Source organism: Pyrgilauda ruficollis, unplaced genomic scaffold (genome assembly GCF_017590135.1).
Source record: "Pyrgilauda ruficollis isolate IOZ18807 unplaced genomic scaffold, ASM1759013v1 scaffold82, whole genome shotgun sequence".
Taxonomy (NCBI): Eukaryota; Metazoa; Chordata; class Aves; order Passeriformes; family Passeridae; genus Pyrgilauda; species Pyrgilauda ruficollis.
Window position 1 is genome coordinate 895441 of NW_024530155.1, and position 20093 is coordinate 915533.

General features: G+C 35.5%; 1 protein-coding gene across 8 annotated transcripts in view; it reads left to right on the top strand.

The window, feature by feature from the left end:
- PCDH9 (protocadherin 9) overlaps positions 1-20093 on the top strand; it is a 669079-nt gene that overhangs the window by 208329 nt on the left and 440657 nt on the right. For 2 of the 8 annotated variants that reach the window (XM_041487649.1, XM_041487654.1), the window contains exon 2: positions 15031-15053. The exons of 4 other annotated variants lie outside the window; for them this stretch is intronic. In XM_041487649.1, coding sequence (XP_041343583.1) covers positions 15031-15053 — 23 coding nt within the window. Of the gene's footprint in view, positions 1-7311; positions 7325-10524; positions 10538-15030; positions 15054-20093 lie in introns of all 8 variants that reach the window. 2 more of the 8 variants (XM_041487651.1, XM_041487650.1) reach the window with 2 other exon arrangements.

A 20093-nucleotide genomic window follows, 5' to 3' on the forward strand; every position in this document is an offset into this window, starting at 1 on the left:
TAATTTTCTTTCTTTGATTTCCTTAATTTTTGTATTTAGCTCTTAAACACCTTTTATTATGTGTCTTAACTGTTTTTAGGTTTTAAGCCTTTAAGGGTTTTAGGCGTTCATCTTAAAGGTTGATATTGCAAAGGAACATGTTAATAAGAGCTGAAAACATTATTAGATGTTAGAACAGGGATGAGATATAATTTTCCCATCTTCATGGGAATTTACAGTTACTATTACCAATTAAATTAGTCTGCATGTGTATTTTAATGCATAAAGTGTTTTATTTAAAAAAGTATGTGCTTTCACAATATATGAAGCAGTATGCAAAACTATCAGCTATTAGTCAATATTTTAAAGTTGTCATATATTCCAAATTTTCTAGTGCTGACAAAATGAGATAATTTATGGGGCAATTTGCAGTATGACATAAATATGTAGCATTCATCAGATAAAAATGGTTGCTGAGGAATTATACCATATTTAGTAGCATTAACTTTTTTTGCCCTTTACCTAATGGCGTAAAAATACTTCTGGAATTAAAATAGTTCTTTTCTTGAAATATACCCTCCATTAATATTGCTTGTAATTTCTGTTATGTATCACCAATTATATCTTGGCACTTTGCCTATAATGGTGGATATGCTGTTAGAGTTGCAAAACCATTTAATCTAGAAGACCTGGTGGACTGGAACAGTGCATTACATTTACAGCAGAGAGAGAGAATTTAGGGAGAAATGCAATTTTCCAGAAACTCTTGCTAATGGAGATTGGATGCCTACCAGAAATGATGCTAAGGAGATCTGAGGTATGAGACCAACAGACAGAGAGAGACCTTCTGCTCTGTTGCCATTCAAGCTGTAACCTGCTATGACAGTTGTCAACATTGCCCTTTCTGATTTCTCCCAGTTGTATTCCATTTATTATAAGCACATCAAAGAGATGCCTGCCGGGGCATCCAGAGGAGAGTCACTGCAGGAGGCTGGCTAACAGATTTAGTCAAAAGTATTCTTGCCCCCTGCTATGAGCCATAATTTAATGAGAACTTCACAACAACAATATCAAAACAGGTATGCCCCTTGCTTTCAGTGGAGGGGAGAGGTGAGGAGAGTGGGCTTCCAAAATGCATCACGTCTTTTTTGAAGCTGGAATCTGGGCCCTGTCATTTTGTCTTGTTACAGTGAGCAGAGCATAGAATTAAGTTAAAAGCTTGACCTGTTATACAAGATGCATGATGTTTGAAGGCAGACAAACTCTGCAAGCTTTTCTTACTGACTCCCCAAAGATTTAATTATTTTTTTTATCTTTGAAAATGAGAGGTAAGAATGCCTGTATCTAATCAGGGGATGGGTGTTTTTTTAAATTGTTTATTTGGTTTTTTGTGGTTTTTTTTTGTTTGTTTTGTTTTGTTTTTTGGTTTTGTTTTTTTTTTTTTTAATTTTAAAGGGAAGGTAGATATTACTAAAGCAATAGACAAAGGACAATATATAAATCTCAAACTGCTTTGTGGAATATATGATAAAATTAATGGAATAAACCAATACAAAGCCTGTAAAGTATTGAACATGTTTAAATAAAGATAGCAATTCTACATACGAGATACCTGAGCAGCTTTCTCTTGTTGGTTTGGAGAAGGGATAATTGTACCCACTACTGTCATGGATTGACACTGGCACAGTGCCAGTGCCCCCATGAACCAGTACAACCTCTTGCAGCTCCATTTTGCTAGAGTGGAAAACATAGCAAAGAAACACAAAACATTCATTAGAATGAAGCAGCTTCTTGTGGGGGAGCAGATGATCAGATCTGTGGTTCATGTTTGTGGGAGCAACTAAAAGTTGCTGAAACTTTTAGTTCAGCAAAGTAGAACTAAAAAGTTCTGAAAAGTAGATTGTAGCCTCAGGTGAAGCAATGGGGCTTCACAATGCAGTAATTTTTCAAATATCATGCAATGGTTGCTCAGGGGTACGTCATCCAAAGTCAGGTAAAACAACTACGTGACTGCTGAAGGAACTGCACAAAATGCACACATGCACAGGAGATTCATCCACTGAAGTACCGAGAAAATAGCATTACCTCCTGAAGGGCTATGTAGTTTTGTTATATTTTGCAAATCCAGTCAGCTGTCTAAAATATAGGCACACATTAATCCCTAGCACAAATTTCACAGGCTCAGAGTTAATTATTTACCTTCTGAGCCACAAAATTTTCCTTGTGTTAATGTCCTATAGACTTCTTCTAGATCAGTTTACAAATTACCAGTTTTTTAGATTATTCACTAGAGTTTACAAAATCTGTTATTCTATGACATTATGTTATTAGATTTTGTTATCCTAATTTAATTTTATTTTCAAAGAGAAACTGTAGGAGGCCATCACCAGTACACTAATATGGGGCAAGCTGTTACTAATATCAAATCAGAATTCATTAAAACATGATGGTGAAGATATCAATCCTTTATTAAAGTCAGGTTATGCCAGTGCATTTCTGTCAATGCAGAAGGTGAATAGTTCACTCAGGATTTCTAGTGCAGTTGCTCATAATTAGCCTACAGGATGTTGAATGTCAGTTTGTTACATATTTATGCCCCAGGGGTCTGAATATTTAGTTTAACATATCATATAACGGACCTTCCCATTATATCCTACCTTGTTTCCAGCTTTTCCTTTTCTTCCAGTGGATAAGGAAATATCTTTTTTACTTACCAGAAAGCCTCTTTTTTTTTATGCAAACCAGCATTATTGCAATGAAATTGATCAGCCTCATTTTCTCAGTTTTTTTGGGTCCTACTATGACTTTTAAGCTTCAGAGAAAACAGACAGCTGGCTTTGTAGCTTGTAGGAGTATGGATATCACTGAAGTCTAGATAGCATTAATGTGACTGGGAGTTAATTTGCTTGTCTACGTGCTCTGCATTGTGGGGTGCATCTTTAGGTAAAACAGTTGTGCTGGAAAAGCAGTCTGCCTTCAGAGCTGGGGAGTATGAATAAGAGCAGATAAGAGGATTCACAGCCAGAATAATTTCTAACTGATGCTGTTAAACCTTGATTTAGGATATTTCTGCACAGCTTGGCCCATGCTCACAAAATGAAATCGGTGGACTGTGCTGAGATCATAGGCAGTGATTAAACATTTATAGTTAAAGTAGTATACTATGGTATTGCTGCTGCCCAGAGGCAAAGCATTGTAATGCAGATTCAGTATTGCTGCTGCAGAACTCTAAAACAAAAGGGGACTTAGAGTCTCTTCTTTGGTACTTGCTCCTGGCGGTTCTCAAAACTACGTGTATTCCTCTCTTCTTTATTTTAGTAGGGGGTCAGGGGCAAAAGTAAATGAAGGCTGCTAATAATGCTTCAAACCCGCACTTTCCATCCTTTTTCTGTCCTTTGTATCTGGCCTTTGCTTCAAGTTTACTCCTGTGTATATCAGGTTACTCTACTTTTGTAAACTGGTTTATGCAATTAAATTCTACAACCCTAATGAAAGCCTGAAACCCTATATAGCTGTGTCAGTGGTGATGGCCCAGTGGCAAGACAGGTAGATTAACTAGAATGTGTGCTATTAGAGGGCCACAAGTTGTTGTAGACTTTTGACTTTTAAAAGCATTACTGTCATATCCTATGATCACTTTAGGTGAGTATATGACAATCATGTTTAGAATGGGTATGTGTGTCTTGTTTATTTTTAAGTGATTGTAAGAAATGATTTCTTGACTGCCAGCAGCAGCTGGTATTATTCAAGAGTCCTGTGTTGTGCTTTGTTTGTGTTTATTTGCATACCAGAGACTGCTGTTTGCATAATAAGACCACTTCTAGTTTAAGTCCCTGTATGGCTGATTGCACACACATCTCACCATGGTACTTTTATTGTGCTATCCCGAGATCCAGCTCAGCTTTCTGTCTCGCAAAGTGTTGACTTGGTAATGTTCATTGTTTCTGAAGAAAATAGTTGGGTCATGGCCAAATGGTTTTGATGCTAATTGTCATAATTGCTATGCTTTGAATTTCCTGATGCTGACAGGCTGGTGAAAGAGGAAGTGAGAAATGGGACTTAAGGACATTGATCATCGCATCTTCATAATGCACATGGAACAGTTATGATAAGCAAGCACTAGTTTACTGCAATAAATGCCATTGAGAAAATAAAAATGCTTGTCTGCTTAAGTGTCTTAGGGGAGTAAACTCTAATATGAGCTATCATGGAAGATACAGGAAATACTTAAACCTTTTTTAGTCTGCACTTACTGCTACAACATTGGAATTACACTTTTATAATCACTTTGTAAGCGTGTATACCATGTGCTTAGAGAGGACTTTTATGATGAAATTACATAACCTGTGATGTGATTAGCTAGTGCCATACTTCAGCGTAACAATTAATGTGATTTTAAAAGAAGTACCTGCTGGTGAGGCACCTACAGCAGGGGTAAGTGTACATTGGTAAGTTCTTAATTCACATGTAGCTGAATACAAGCATGTCTGAAAGCTCAGAATGACCTTTTCTCTCAAAAGGACTGGTTTCTTAGAGAAAGGTCCAATTGGTCCTTGTAAGAGATAAATGGAACTATCTCATAACAGAAGCGCTGCTGCTTTCTTAACTGGTGTTTGTATTTTTATGAAATTTAGCTACCCTAAGAGTGGCAACTGTGTTTCACAAGCACATGACTCATGTCAGCACTTCAGAAAGGGAAGAACAACACAGTTATTGGCCAGTAAAATACAATTAAAGGCAACATCATGTTTTAATGCCAAGTTTTGAAAATAGGGATGACCTTTAAAAGTTGTACTGTCTTTTTACTAGATTATAACAGAATCTGTACGAGCCTGATTTGTCACAGCCCAGCATCATCAGTTGAGGAGATTTGTGAAACTTCTTGCTGTTGCTTATCTTGCTCTTTTTTATCTCATTCATTTCTTTCTGCTTTTGTGTTTATCCTGTCATTCAACATAAAGATAACTTAAACTTCACCCACTGTGAGGAAAAGAGAAGAAGTACAAACTCACATCTACATGAACATCAGCATGTCATAAAAAACAGGCATTTGTATGAGAGGAGGATTAGTGAGTCCTTTCTATGGCCTGCAGAAAAGGAAAAGGAGAGATGGAGCAACCTCAGTAGATAGCAAAATAAATTAGGGACCTTATGGATCACGGCCTTACAAAGTGCAGGTCTGATATAAGGGCTTGGGCAGGGGAATTGGGAATAAGGTCTGTTGAAGACATAGGAATTTCTTCAGTTGACTTATCTTTGACCTTAGGGAACTTTTTTTGTGGCTTGTTTTTCTCGACTGTATCCTAATATAGGGTGGGTTTTTTTTGTTTTGAGTGAAGGTAGAGGGAATTGGTTGTTTGAAAAATGCTTTGAAATTCTTGGATGGAGATAAGTGACTCTTACTGCAGGCACTTGGCATCGTTTTTATACTTTCATTCTGCTGAGAAACAGTGAAGGAAAGGTAAAAAGAAATGTCTTTCACACCTTTTGCTGTCTTGCAAAGTGTGTAATTGTTTACTGTGGTGTAATGTAAGTGTAAAAATGCTACTGAACTAGAAGAAAACATCATTTTATGCTTATTTTTCCAGGTATGGATCACTACACAATGATCAAGACTGTAGCAAGTCAGGCTTTCCTGGTAGATACAGGGTACCCATACTGGACAGAGTATGGTACTATGCTCACAAATTCCCTTGAGAAACCATCTTTTTCCTTGAAGAACACATATCTTGTGGGAAAGCAATCAGAAACAGCCTTCCTCTGCCTGTACAGTCTACCTCAGAGATGGCTTGAGACTTCATCTTGAAAGTGGAGTAGGAAAATATAGCATAATTGCTGAGATAATCCTGCCTGAATTAGCATCAGTCGTTCATCTGATTTATTGCCTCTTGAATGTGTGCCATACCTGGTGGCAATAAAAGTCAGATATACTGTGCTATCTTTTGTTGAGCAGTAAACCTGAGCTTTCTACTGCTTGCAGAGCTCAAGAACCTTTTTTCTATTTGATGTGCCTCTGAAAATGTGGTCTGACAGAAGAGGCAGTGCCTTCCTGCATTCCCTTCTCTGAACACCACCTTGCATAATGATATGCATTACCACTGAGTCCAGCTGGAAGCTGGGCTCCAGTAAAGTGACTGGAAACAGGCTCAGAGAGGTGGAATCCTATAGATTTAGCAGAGCCCATAAAAAAGAGTTTTCATTAGTCCCACTTTTTTTTTTTTTTTTTTTTTTTTTTTTTTTTTTTTTTTTTTTGTGAGAGGGTTTGGTTGGTTGGGTTTTTGTTTTGTTTTGTAGTGGTTTGGTTGGTTGGTTGATTGATTATTCAGGGGCTTTGTTGGGTTTGGTTTGGTTTGGGTGTTTTTTTCCTGATCATAACTTATTGTCTGCACGTAGTGATCATTTTTTTCCTATAAACAGTGAAGAAATTGCCTATGACATGAAATTTTAACTCTTTCGTAAATGTCATTAGCATCTGTATTTTGAAAAAATAAGACAGACTAATTCCCATGAAGCTCCTTCAGTATAAGATCTTGTTAAAAACAAAATGTGTCTCAGCCTAAAGTGATAGTGCACTCTTTAGATAATGCAAATTTCAAAACCTTACCCAGGTGTCTTTCAACGCAATGACCAATATATAGAGAAGATGCCTTTTCTGTAATTGATCACAGTTTTATTGACAAATAGGAGATCTGTGTTGGGAGAAAGGCAGGAGATGGGCACTGCTGTTCACAGCACTGATATTTACATGTGTCCTCTCTGTAAAGGACCACCTGAAGTTAGTCCTCTTTCTAATTTGTTCACCCCTTTCCTTAGAAGGCAGCTTTGAGAATGTCAATGATTAATTTGTGAGGGAATAATATTTTGCTCCTGTCTGGGTCTCAAACATGACAGGATCCCAGCCCTGGAGGTCGGATTTCTTTGGCCAATAGTAGACTCTGGTTGACTGCTTTCTGCTGTGATTCTGTGAACCACATCAGTATCGATCAGAATAAAACTGCTTTCATGTCTGTGATCTCTGACTGTGCTGTAGAATAACTATTCTTTTAGTCAAATTGTACTTGGGTAGTTCACTGAATTTTTTTTCTTCCTTTATTTTTTTTAAATTTGGTTTACTTTATATTGGGCTACATAGCATGTTACTTTCATAAATGGGCAGGCTTAGTTTTATTATGCTCTCTGAAGCAGCATAGCAGGACAGTCTGATTTTCCTCAAGAGTCATTGTATCAGACTTGGCTAATATTGAGTTTGTTATTTTCTTCCCTCATTCCACTGAGAAGAGTGCTGGAGTTTGGGTAGGTGCCTGGTATACAGCCAGGGTCGCCCCACCACAGTCATCAGTGCCCAGTTATGCATATTTTGTAAACATGTTCTTGAAAATTGTGTTAAAAAAAAAAGGTTGTAAGTGCAGGCAAGTTTTTTTGTGTCTTTACAGAGCTATATATGACATAATAACCTGTTGTGAATTTTTGCATGGAGAGAAAAAAAAAAAAAAAGAAAAAAACCCAGTTGTAACAAAGTGAAATGCTTAAAGAGGTACAATGCAATATTTTAGGAGATGTTTCACGGATCACCTCACTCTCTGAAACAGTAGTAAAACTCCAGAGAAAGCTGGAGTTAGATTTTGAGCTGATCAGTGAAGCTTTCTGCCTTTGTATGAGAAGAGTGTGTGACTCCATATTTTCAGTTACCTGTGCCCCAGTACTACTGCCTGGGTTGGAACAGTACAGCTTTTAAGTAGCATACAGAGAGATGGCAAGTTTAAATAGGGATGTGGGAGTTGATTAGGAAAGTGTACTCCTGAGGAAATTGAAAATTTGGATAGTGAGAAGTCCTCAGATGGGAGATGGTTGTTGTCAGTAGCGACAGGGATGTTTTAGAAATCACCTGTGCCATGTTTGATAATCTCTGCAAGCTCTCTGGCTGGGAAGTTCAGACCTTAAAAAAGAGAATGACTTACAATAGGAGGCAGATGACAGAGGGAAAACCTATTGTGGCTATTCAGATGAAGCTTAGTGGCTAATTTACTTTATTTCTTCAACAGCTGTAAAAGAACAGTTTGAAAATCTGCTAGGACAATTAAGATCCATGTGTGTACACATTCAATTTGTATTCTAATGTTGTATGTTTAACTGTGTTAAACTAATGCATGAGTCAATTCTCTTACTTTGTTTTGTTTTTCTTTTTAAGAAAGTCTGAGAGATATGACCAAGATGAGTTTTACTTGTTTATTAGGGAAAAAAAAAAAGAAAATACAAAGAAACTCATTTAAAACAAGCAGTGTGTCTGTATAAACATAAAAGAGGAAATGAAGTCAGTAATTCAAAGGTGAGATAATCTATGATAGATACTGAAATTGCTATTGAAATAGTAAAGCTAAATCAAACAATGTCCTTACTCAAGCATCAGCATTGTCTAAACAAATGGTGAATTTCTCCTGGTTCCATATTGAAATATGTAGTTCTTTTCTAAGCAGTGTGCTGCTACCCATGGGTAATCACAGCATCCTTGCTGTAGAGCAGAATTCTGTTTTTAAAGCCCTAAGTAAAGCAAATAGCAACTATAGACAGCAGTAAAACAGGCAAGGGTAGTAATTTTTTCTAAGAATGACTTTTTAACTTTATATTGATAAAAAATACACTTTCATATAGTACCAATGTTAAAAGGTTTTGGGGGTTTTTTACTAACAGGTGGAAGCAGATTTTAAATGAATATCAGTGAAAATATTGCAGGCAGTTATTAACATCTCCGTAACAAAGTATATATTAGTATTAGTGTAACTATATTGTAGATATACTGGATTTTTTTTAAAATAACATCTTCCTTGGCTTTATAGAGGTGTAATGGTCTGTGCATGTTGCTAGCAGAGAATCTTATCCTTAGGCATGCAGTTCATTTATAAGAAAATGAAATAGTCATGTGTTGATGTGACATGAGCAGGTATTTTTTTATTTATGGGGTTCTCTAATGAGACATAGAAAATGCCACTGTTTTATTCTTTCCTTCTTTAAAAGTAACTGACTCATGTGACTATTTATTTATTTTGTTTTCTTCTATGTGTGCTAAGCTAGAAGATGCATACTGCATATCAAGCTGTGTTTTCTGTTGTCATTTTGAGATGATCTTCAGACAGTAAGGTCAGACAAAAAATGTATGCAAAGTGGGCCAGACAGAGGGAAGATGGTCAGATGAATTAAAAATAGAGTAAGTAGATAAATATTCCAGACCTGTAAAGTGGTGGGCTTTAATCTCTCAACCTTCTTTATTGCTTTTCTTATCCTCACATACTGAGTTCCTTTTGAACAAGCAGATATACTGCACAGTATAAGAACTTTTCATTAAGATGTCATTTAAGATTTATTCCTGAATCTTAAAAAAATCAGTATATTCATAACTTTATCATCTTAGGAATTCAAGATGATTTTTCATCAGATTTTATCTCTAAAATACATCCACTGTGTGGTTTTTTTATGTAATGACCATCACAAATATATTTTAATTTCAGCAAAACAATTATTTCACTTGTACATTACATCTCTTGTAAAAAAGTTCTGCTCAAACTGTTCTTAATTAGTTAGTCTGAAAATTTTCACTTTTTACATAGGGAATACGTGTTACCATCTAAATATTTCCACTACCTCATACTAGGAAAAATATGTTGCACATAAAGAAACAAGCAAAAAAAAAAAATTTTCCTTGGTCTCTCCATATTTAGGAGGCATGTATAGCAAACAGTGGTTAGATTAAACTTAATTTTGAAATGCAACCACCCACCTACCAAAGCAGTACCAAATATTACTGAATTTGCAAAATTGCAGCATCTACTATCTGTCACACAAGCCTCCCATAAATGCCACCTTCTGCAGACGTGTAAGAGTGTTACTGCACAAAAACCATCCCTGGTCATTCCCTCACATCATAGATCTGAACATGTTGACAGAATTTCTGCCCAAAGAGTTAAATTAAACACCTGGATTCTGAAAGTGTACAGGGTTCAGCAGCCCATCAGGGAAAATTGCCTAATTATGATCTTTTCACATGGTCTGCATAAGTGAACCATCTGCAGCAGTGTAACTTATAATCTACACTAGCTAAGGGTTAAAGATGTCTAGACAAGAGGAAGGTTATCCTAGAATGCTTTCTGCAAGCAGTCTCCTGTCTCTAATTCTCTACCTGCTCCCTCTGTTTCGGTGACCCTTTTCTTCTATGATTTTTTTTATAGGTAGATAATCTCAAGTGCTGGTTAGAAGGAAATCTGTATATTTTAAAGACTAATAGTTCATCAACTGTGAAGTGCTGAATAGTTAAAGCACCTGGTTTTTGTTTTTTTTTTTTTTTTGTTTTGGTTTGGTTTGGTTTTTTTTTTTTTTTTTGTTTTCATTTTGTTGTTGATTATGTTTTTTATTTAAATATACTTGGCCTTATTTCTCAGAGGATAAATTAAATTCTCTGCTATGGAAGTGCAGGAGGAAACATATATGTCATTTACAACCTTTACAAGTGTTGTGCGTGTATCTTGGCAAAGACAAACTTTCTTTAAAGGGCAGGATAATGTACCTAGTCCATTCCTTACTAAATTCTGGTTTGACATGTTTATTCTCCTTTCTGGATCAGAGTTATATTTTACAAAAAATAAAACAGATTTGTATTACGGGTTAATTGAAGAGACACCTATCTGGAGTTTCAAATTCTGAGATAGGATGAATGTCGAAAAGAATACGTCTCTTTTATTCTAGAAGTGCTACAAAAGACAATAACAATTCATTTTTAAACTGGAACACCAAAGTATCTTTAAAATTAATTTTTATTTGATTTGACAAAAGTAGGAGACTGCTTTGCTTGCAAGCTCATGTCAGGTTCTGTTTTCTCTTACGGAGTGGAAACCAAAGTGGTTAAACAGTAGTTGCCATTGTTTAATGCTTTTTATGAACAATGAGATCTACAGCACTGAACAGTGGAACAAAACTCTCTCTTCTGCCTTAAATATAGGACTCTAAGACTCTGTGCTGTAAATCTTAGACCAACACAATTCAAACATACTGTAATTAACTGACTGCTAATGTTATTGGATAATGAGTTTCACATGAGATTTATGAAGTCACAGGAGTATGACAAATGTCCTAAATTGTTCCGTTTCCTTAGGTGAAAGGAGGATGCAGGCTCTTATCTCCCCACCAAATAATCTAAAAGGTGTTTATTTTCAATTAAACTGATACAATTATTTATTACTTTGTCTTTATAATATAGTCACTCTTAAAGGTAATACTTTTTTCTGAAGAAAACAGTATTCAGATTTTTTAAAAATTTCTTCCATTTTTAGAGATGGATGTTCCATTGTGAAATTGAATGTGAAGAAAATGGATGTGTGTCTTTGGTTGGTTTTACAGGAATCCACCACTTCCTACAAAATCCACACATTGTGCTATTCCACACTTGTGTAAGCATAACTGCCTAGTGTGTGGTTTGGGGGCTTCCTGGAGTGTACTGAAAATTATTTTCTCTACAGTTGTGCTTGTCTCAGTTTGTCCCATGGTCTTTGAACAGGACGGAGAAAGCAGAAGAGCAAAACTTTATTTGAGACGAAACATAGAGAAACCACAAGAAACAAATCTGATAAAACATATTACAAATGTCCTAATCATCATATTCTCTGTCTTTTACAGCTTTTCTGTAATTTTGTAAGCAGCTCTCAAAGTGTAAAAACCTGTGAATGTGCATTCATTAGCTTGCTCATATTCATAATGTGACACAGATGCAGTATCTTAAAGACAAAAGTCATGAAGGCTTGAATAGTTTTCTGCTGTTAGTAGAAACTCCAGTGAGGTAGGAAACAGGAGTTAGGACTGTTGCTATCTAAATACCATAAATGCACTACTATGATGAGGTGCTTACACTTTCAATGCATACTTGAATTTCTACTTGACACTTTTATCTCTTCTTTAAGCACAAAAACCTTTAAAACTTCTTTTTTCACTTTGTAACTTGTTTAATTAACTACTTAATGCACATTTTGAAACACATCTTTGAAGATAGGAATGTTTTAATTGTCCGTGGAAGTCAGAAGCTGAGGAAGTACTGAATATTAAATAGCAAATGTAGTGTGGTTCTGACATGTGAAAGCTAGAAATCTTACTTTAGTCTTCCTTAGGAACGTTTAGTAATGTGCAATTAGAATGTTAGTAATCTACTCTATTTTGGTTTCCAAAATGCATCTTGCACTGCCAAGGTTTCTTTTAAAGTGATGGTTGATATTTCATTTGCTGAGATTTAAAATCAAAAAAGCCAAAATTAAAACAACAAAGAAAGAAACCCCGCCCCTCAAAACAATAATAGTAAAAACCAACAGAACAACAAGGACAACAATAAACCCACAAAAAAAAAACAAAACAAAAACCAAAAAACACCCACCCAACAAACCAACAACCCAACAAAAAAATCCCCTACCCTCTCAGCTTTCTTCTTCATCTGTTCCTGTTCCTGATGTAACAATACAGTGACAATAAGAGGTGATAGTGAATATTCATGTAAATTATTACACACAAAAAGGACTAGTATGAAAACTTGGCAAAAAAGGAGCCTAGATGGGTAGAAATGCCATAAATTCTGTGAAAGAAAAGTGAGGAAAATTTTTATGTTGTGGTGTTACCTCATCTGTTAGCCTCTATTCTTCTTAAGGCAGGATGTCAGAACAATTCATTTCTAGAAATTTGTGGTTAGTAGACTGAGAGGCTTCAGTATAAAGGAAGATTCTTTTTGGAACAGCTACACTTAAACCATAGCATTTTAATCAATTTCATGTAGATGGAAGCTGTAGAAAATATCTCTTGACCATTTTTTTTCAGATAATGGAATAGGGTTACTCGCTATTAAAAAAAAAAAAAAAAAAAAGATTTTTAACCTGCTCCTTAGCAAAACTGCATGCTTTGTTTCAGAAGCTGCAAATAGCCACCTCAATTCCCTGCAGATCAAAAAGTTAAAATATGTGACTGAGCTATTGCTGTCTTAGCTCCAACTGCTTTTGGAGATGAACTGTATGTTCTTATGAATCTTTATCTAAAATATCTTTTTCCCTCTTTAGCTGTTAGCTGCTTTCTGAGGAATTCATCTGCTGGTCTTTTTTTTTTTCAGACTGAAAGATTCATTTGGTGTTAACTGTTAAGGTCTTTCACACTAATATTTACTGCAGTAAATTGTATGAAAATAATTATTTTCTTTCTGGAAGGGAAAACACTATCTTCTGTATAATCTCTATAAGTTATTTACAGAGAATAAACTGTTATACATTAGAAATTCATGACTCCAAGAGTTTTCCACTTTTTTTCCTGCTGAAGATAATTAGAATTCATGTAACCAGACCTACTGTGAAAACAGTCTAAGGTCTGAGTAACACAAATCTGTTTTTACAGTAACAACAATATTATTGCACATATAAAAACTGAGGTCTTCATTTTAGTATTAAAAAGCAGAAAATAACCACAAGGTATTAACGTTCCCAGAGGGCTGTCAGTAGTGTTTTTTAATAAAGCAAATGACTGTGTCTGTAAACCCATCCATTCCCTTTGCACATTAAATAGTGGGTGAGAATTGTTAGAAAGAAAGGATTTACTGCTCACGTGGTAAACACAGGTCAAGATTTGATAAGACAATGTTTCCTAAATATAGTAACTTTCCTAGCCCTTCTGCATGGTTTTCTGAAAGACTATGCATTATAGCTGCAAAGAGATTGCTCCTGACAACAATGTCCTTCATATTTGAGCATTGTCAGAACACGTGTGTGTATATATATATAAGGACAAAAACCAGCTGAAATACATCACTTACTGAACATATTGCTGGGCATGCTCAATCTGGCTCTGCAACTGCATAGCAAAGCTTAAGGCACTCACACAACAGATGTAGTGACTCTGGGCAGTGAATCTATACTCTTGGAATTATTATTTTTTAATAATTGTTAGTGAGGCTTGAAATATGTTCATATTTTGGGTAAGGAAGAGAAATTAATCTTGTTAATCACATGAATTCACATTCAACTTTTGTGTTTTGACCAATATTGTTGTACATGCTAAAGGATGGTGGAAAATTGAGAAAAGAGAAATTAGCTTTCCTTGCATTCATTTTTTTATGTGATTTGATAACTTGTCATTGTAGTCATTGAATCCCATATTTACTGCTTGAGGAGTTGCATACATTATCATGCTGATTAGATGACAATGAGACACGATTGAGTTTGAGTAGCTGTCATATACCATCCAGGTGTTTACTCTTCCTTTCTCAACTGAGGATTTTTTGTCCATAATGGGACGGATGTTTTAGATTCCTCATTGAACCACTTCTGAATGTCTGTTCTCACTCACTGGGAATCTGTATTGTATATACATCCACTGTCTTCATCTCACACAACTTGATGTTGTCACTTGAGTGTGCTGTCTTTTAACTTCTGCTCCAGGAAAAACATCCTAATATTTTCATAGTCAGGTTTAATAACCAGCAGAGAGATAAAATTCTAAGACTAACCCATCTTGACAGAAACTTTTGAACATTTGTTAGACATATCTGGATTAGAAGGCCAGCTCTCTTCTTTCTAACAGTGTTATAATAAATGACAATATACAGAGATGGAATGGGATTTGGCATTTTATACTTTTGCAGTGTCTCCAATTTAAAAAAATATAAAATTTGGAAATACTTTATTTTGCACCTGAGAAGGCCTAGGAAAGGTGGGTACTTGTCTCAGGCCTATAGATGCACATGTGTGATCATTAAGTTTTTTTGATTTTTAAATGCCCAAAATGATTTTCCAATTTGTGCTTTGGTCTTTATGTGATTTGCTTTATGGTCTGTGCTATCAATAACAACTCAGGGTTGCTCTGAAGCATAGTTAAGGGACAGACTTTCTGAGGGAGGTACAGAAATAATAGATTACTCATTACTGTACAAGATCTGTGTGCCCTACTTAACATGTAAAGAAACAACTTGTGTTTACACTTGGATCTGATTGAGTTCTGTGATTCTAGTTGGGAACTGTAACAGCAAAAATAGACATTCTGCCTTAGGTGATGCTGTTCCTATCTCTCCAGTGCAGATCCTTCTCTATTGCAGACCCCGATTCCCATTTCCCTTTCCCCTTCCATCATATCCAGGAAAAATATTTGAACCACCTGGTGCAGTGTATCTGCAGGAATCAATTTTCATTTCCCACTGGCATGTGAGCATCCACTTGCAAGGTGAGTCAGTGGAAGCCGGCTGCTCCTCTGTTGGAAGCAGCGCATGAATTACGAGCATTACTGATGTGTTGTGGAGTGTGGGCAGGGAGCTCCTGTCTCGCTTGCCAGCAGTGCTACTGTGGAGAGCAAAAAGTCACATCAGAGTGCAAGTGAGGGATTTGTATCACCAGCTTCCCTGTGAAGTGCATTGCGCTTTACTTTCTCTGTGAGAATGGTGAGTGTGGTACAGCCACCTGTCAGCAGCCTGCTCCTCCACGCAAGAGTAGCTGATGGAGCCACTGTTCATCTGTGAAAACATCTGGCTAATTAAGCTGAAAGCTGAGGAACACGAGAATTCAGAAGATAGCAGAAAGTTTCAGATATACCTTTAGACAGAGAGATTTGATTATCACATGCTCTTCCCACACTTGGCTACGTAACTCAATAGATATTGATCAATTGACAGGTGCATATGCCAATAGCATTAAGGACTGTTATACTGGAGCTAGGATAGAAAGGGAAAAAGGTGATCTTTTTCAAAGATATTTTCTTGTAAATACACATCACCCACACCTTCTGTTCAAATGGGAATTATGCAGCTTTCTACTGTCTGTTCCAAGATGCAAGCTTTGGTGGTTTTTTTTAAAGAGTATGATTGGTACAAAATAAGGATTTAGCTAAAATAATCTTATTTCTTCCTACAAATAGAAGTGTTTTCAAATAAAAAATGTATTCTAATTGCAATAATAACTTCTAGGTGGTGCATATGCTCATTATATCAGTATTAGATGAAGTATTGGTATGGCAGGAATAAGATGAGAATATCAATGTGTGTGATCTGTAATTGCGATATGTTGGTTTTTGCAGAATATAATTTTCTATATAATATCTACAGATGTTCTAAAAACAAACATAATTCTCAGAACACATGCTTTTCTGAAGATTAAAAGTGCATACAGCTGCTTGGTCCTTTTTGTTGTTGTTTGTTGTTTTTGGGGTTTTTTTCCCTTTTAAACCACATTTTTATTTTAAGGGATTGTGAATGTCTTACATTAAGGATTAAATTAGGGTTGGCATTAATTGAGAGTTGTTTTCCTGTTAAAAAAACCCACAAGATTTTTTTTTTCTAAGATCATGAATTCTGACTTTCTCTGATAATGTGTTGGATTCAGCTGGGAAGCTAGTGAATGTGCACAGATGTGAGATAAGTTTTGTTCTACTCTGAAGTTTTGTTGGGAACTTTCAATAGGAGACTATTTAGGAGAAAGGCTACATGATTATTCATTTATTCCTTTTTTCTATTATATTGCAATGATACTATTCATGTCACAATTCAGTTTGTACTATTTACATTTTAACCTGTGAATATAGTCAATTTTGCTGCTGAAAAAAGGACTGCATAGTGTTTCAGTAACTCATCTGCTAACATAGTCGGCTGGCTTTGATGAATGGACTCAGTCTAAAGGATTCTCTACTATGATGTGTGATACCTTGAACAAATAGAAATCTGTTTTTTATCAACACATTGGAAGGAATCATTTATATTGTCACATATGAACGACTTGTTCTGATTGTTATGTTTCCTCTGTCATACTGAGCTGCTCATTTAAAGTGTGCAAGGAGAACTTACTGGATAAAAACTGTTGTTTACCTAAATAATGATATCTCAAAATATTTAAAGCAGATTGATGCGCTCAAAATATTTAAAACAGATGTGACTGTGATGTTTTGGTTATTTTTTAAATAGGAGTGACAGTTCTGGTTTTACTAGCATCCTAAGAATATTGAAAATGTGGGAATAGTGGCCAGTCTTTTAACATTAAATGTTAAATTTGTATTAAAACTTAGATATTTTGGCATGCACAACAGGCAAAAATCCAGTTGTTTCTAGCTTAAATGTCTGATCATAACCCAGAAATGTTTATTAATTTCCTACACTGAGGATCTTTTTTTTTAATATATATATATATGTATATATATGTGTGTATATGTGTATATATATGTGTGTGTGTGTGTGTGCATGTGTATATATATCTATATGTATATATATGTATATATGTATGAATGTATATATTCAGACTGACCTAGGAAGTAGATTTGCAATGTAAAAATGTTTCTGTCTTCATTTGTTTTGCCAGTGGAAGAAAAGCTTAATGTATGCACACAGTATTTCTTAGGCAATTAATTAAGTTCCTATACTTTATGTGGTAGAATTTCTTAAAAACATACACTCATCTGATTCGCCTCTCATTTTAATACTTGCTTAAAAATTTGCTAGGCTTTCTGATGTTCTCTTTTACATATTTAATATTTCTCAGATTCTGAGAAAGTATTGTGTGGAGGGAGTCAACCGGCACAATGCCCACGATTAAAGATAAGCCTTTCCTTGTCATCCTTTCTCTGCCTCATTGTAGGCATTTCTAAGAAAAGTAAAAAAATTACAATGAATCTGTACTTCTGAATGCAAAATCCATTGCTTCACCTTTTCTTCCTGTGAGAAGATGTGCAGTTGAAGGGACAGACCAGTATAACCAGTTTCACTAAGAAATGCTTCTTTCTTTTTGTCTGTTATATTTATTTTTAGTTTATTTTTTGGTTGGTTGGTTGGTTTGGTTTGGTTTGTTTATTTTTTTGTTTTTAAATTTGTTTGTTTGCTTGTTTGGGTTTTTTTAACTTTTGTTGTAATTTTATCATTAATATTTACTCATAATTAGGAAAAAACCCCAAACCTTTTTAATATTCTCATTTTCCACTTATGAAATTTTTTTGAATGGGACTGTGTAAATGAGCCATCACAGGAATTTAGATGCAAGAAACTGATATCACGAGGGTATCACAGTAGACTTGGCTTAATAATGCTATTCAGGACCATAATGTTTGCAGGAGTTGTTAAATGCTTACTCGAAGATCCTGTACAATAAGGTGGTGTATTTCCTCAGCTTTTTCTCTTACAAACATTAACACTATTTTTAAAGATTGTTCTTAGTGTGCTGCATCACAGAACACATTTGAATGACCCCTGTGCAGAGAAAGGTTTTGAGTAATACAGTCTTCAGGGATTTATGTAATGCCACTTCCATTGGTCATGGTTTTCCATACTTGTCTTCAAGGTCCAGATTCAAACTCCAGTGGAGTCAGTAAAATACTTTCTTCTTGATTCAGCAGACTTTGATCAGTACACTCTGATTTTACTCCTTCTTCTCGGGTTAATTTTTGAAGCCTCTATACTCAGATTTCAAAAATATCTAGAGAGCCCTTAACCTGACAAGAGATTTCTTGCAGTCTAGCAGCTATTGCAGCTTACAGTTAATTAGCACTGGCATTCAGATGCTCAGTGAGGGGGGATAAAAAAATATTCTGATTCAGGGTAAAGAAAAGAGTAAATGGACATAATATATGCTCACTTCAATTCTTTGCTGTACATTACAGCATCAGCCAATTGAAGGACGTTTCCCAGCTATAGAATGTGGTTTTGTTACAGCATGACTTTATTTAGAATTGAGTCAATAGCATATAGTCCTCTACTGGGAAAGGGGATTTTTTAATGACTTTTCTTACCCTTTAAAAGACAGGGGCTGTATCTCAATGATTTTGCAACTTGTGATGGTGCTAATAGATCTATTATGACAAAAAGAGTAAAACCATTACTAGGAGTATACCATGTATGTCAAAAGATTCATTTTTCAGTATATTTAATAGATTTCTTGACTGAAATCTTGGGAGATTCTGGGTCTATAAAATTACCGATGTAGCCTAGTTGTGTTACTAATGTAACCTGAATCTCTTAAAAAGGCTGTGAGTTAAAAAAATACTACAAAAAGATGTTTATAAGAAAGTAAAACTACTATGTCTTCTCTGAAAAAAAGGTATTTTTTTCAAAAAATACATTGCAAAAGTCGGTAGCTTTCACAAAGAACCAAAATTTATCCAATATAAAGAGAAGATAAGGTGGTAATAGTTGGTGATTCAGTCTTCTCCACATTGTGACAGTTCACAATAGCTCTTCCAAAATGAAACTCTATGGAGTTACTGGAATTTAAGATTTTTAAATAATTTGCCACTAAGGATTTTATAAAATCTAGACTATTATGAGCCACATTCAGCTTGCTTACTACATTCATCTAAATTTTATATTTGTTGAATACTCATGCAGTGACAGTAATGGGGAATAATTTCAGTGGCTTGCTCTGTTGAACTGAGTATCTTCTAGGAGAAATAATACCTGAGTACCATACCTACCACTTCCAGTGTATTGTCTTGCCATATAATCCTGTTAGAAAGTTAAGTAAGTAGGTTTAAAAAATGCCCTTACACCATGGTGTCTTTGTCCATTTTTTTAGAAACACTTCTGTAGAACTCTGTTTTTATCTGTATTAAGTTCTGTTGTATTTTTCCACTGGAGTATTGTTTGCCAGTTGGTTGCTACCACAGATTTGATAGAACTATCAATCAAAATCATTGTAAAAGGGAAAATGAAAAGCAGGCAAAACAACACAGTGGGAGTGGCTGTGAACAAAACTTATGGCCTTTTTTGTACTGTGGAAAGGACACTCATCAGAATGCCCTCATTTGTTTGGATGCAATTGAGCTTCAAGAGGGCAAGACAGATGTGCTGTTTTCAGGCATCTTAATTTATTTTCTGACACAGTTCATAAACCTGCCATTAAATGTGAGAACAGAACACATTTTGGGGCCAGCTCCACATATCTTTACTTTCTCCAGAAACAAAAATATTTCATCTTTTTTTCACACTGTTAACCTTCCATACCTGAGTTGTACTACAGCAAAGTGAAGAACCTTCCCTGAGAGATGTGCCAGGATGGTGTCTGCTTGGTTGACATAGCTCAGCACTTCAAAAACCTGGACAGATGGGGTGCCGTCTCATGAGAGACAGCATTCTGCTGGGCTTCAGA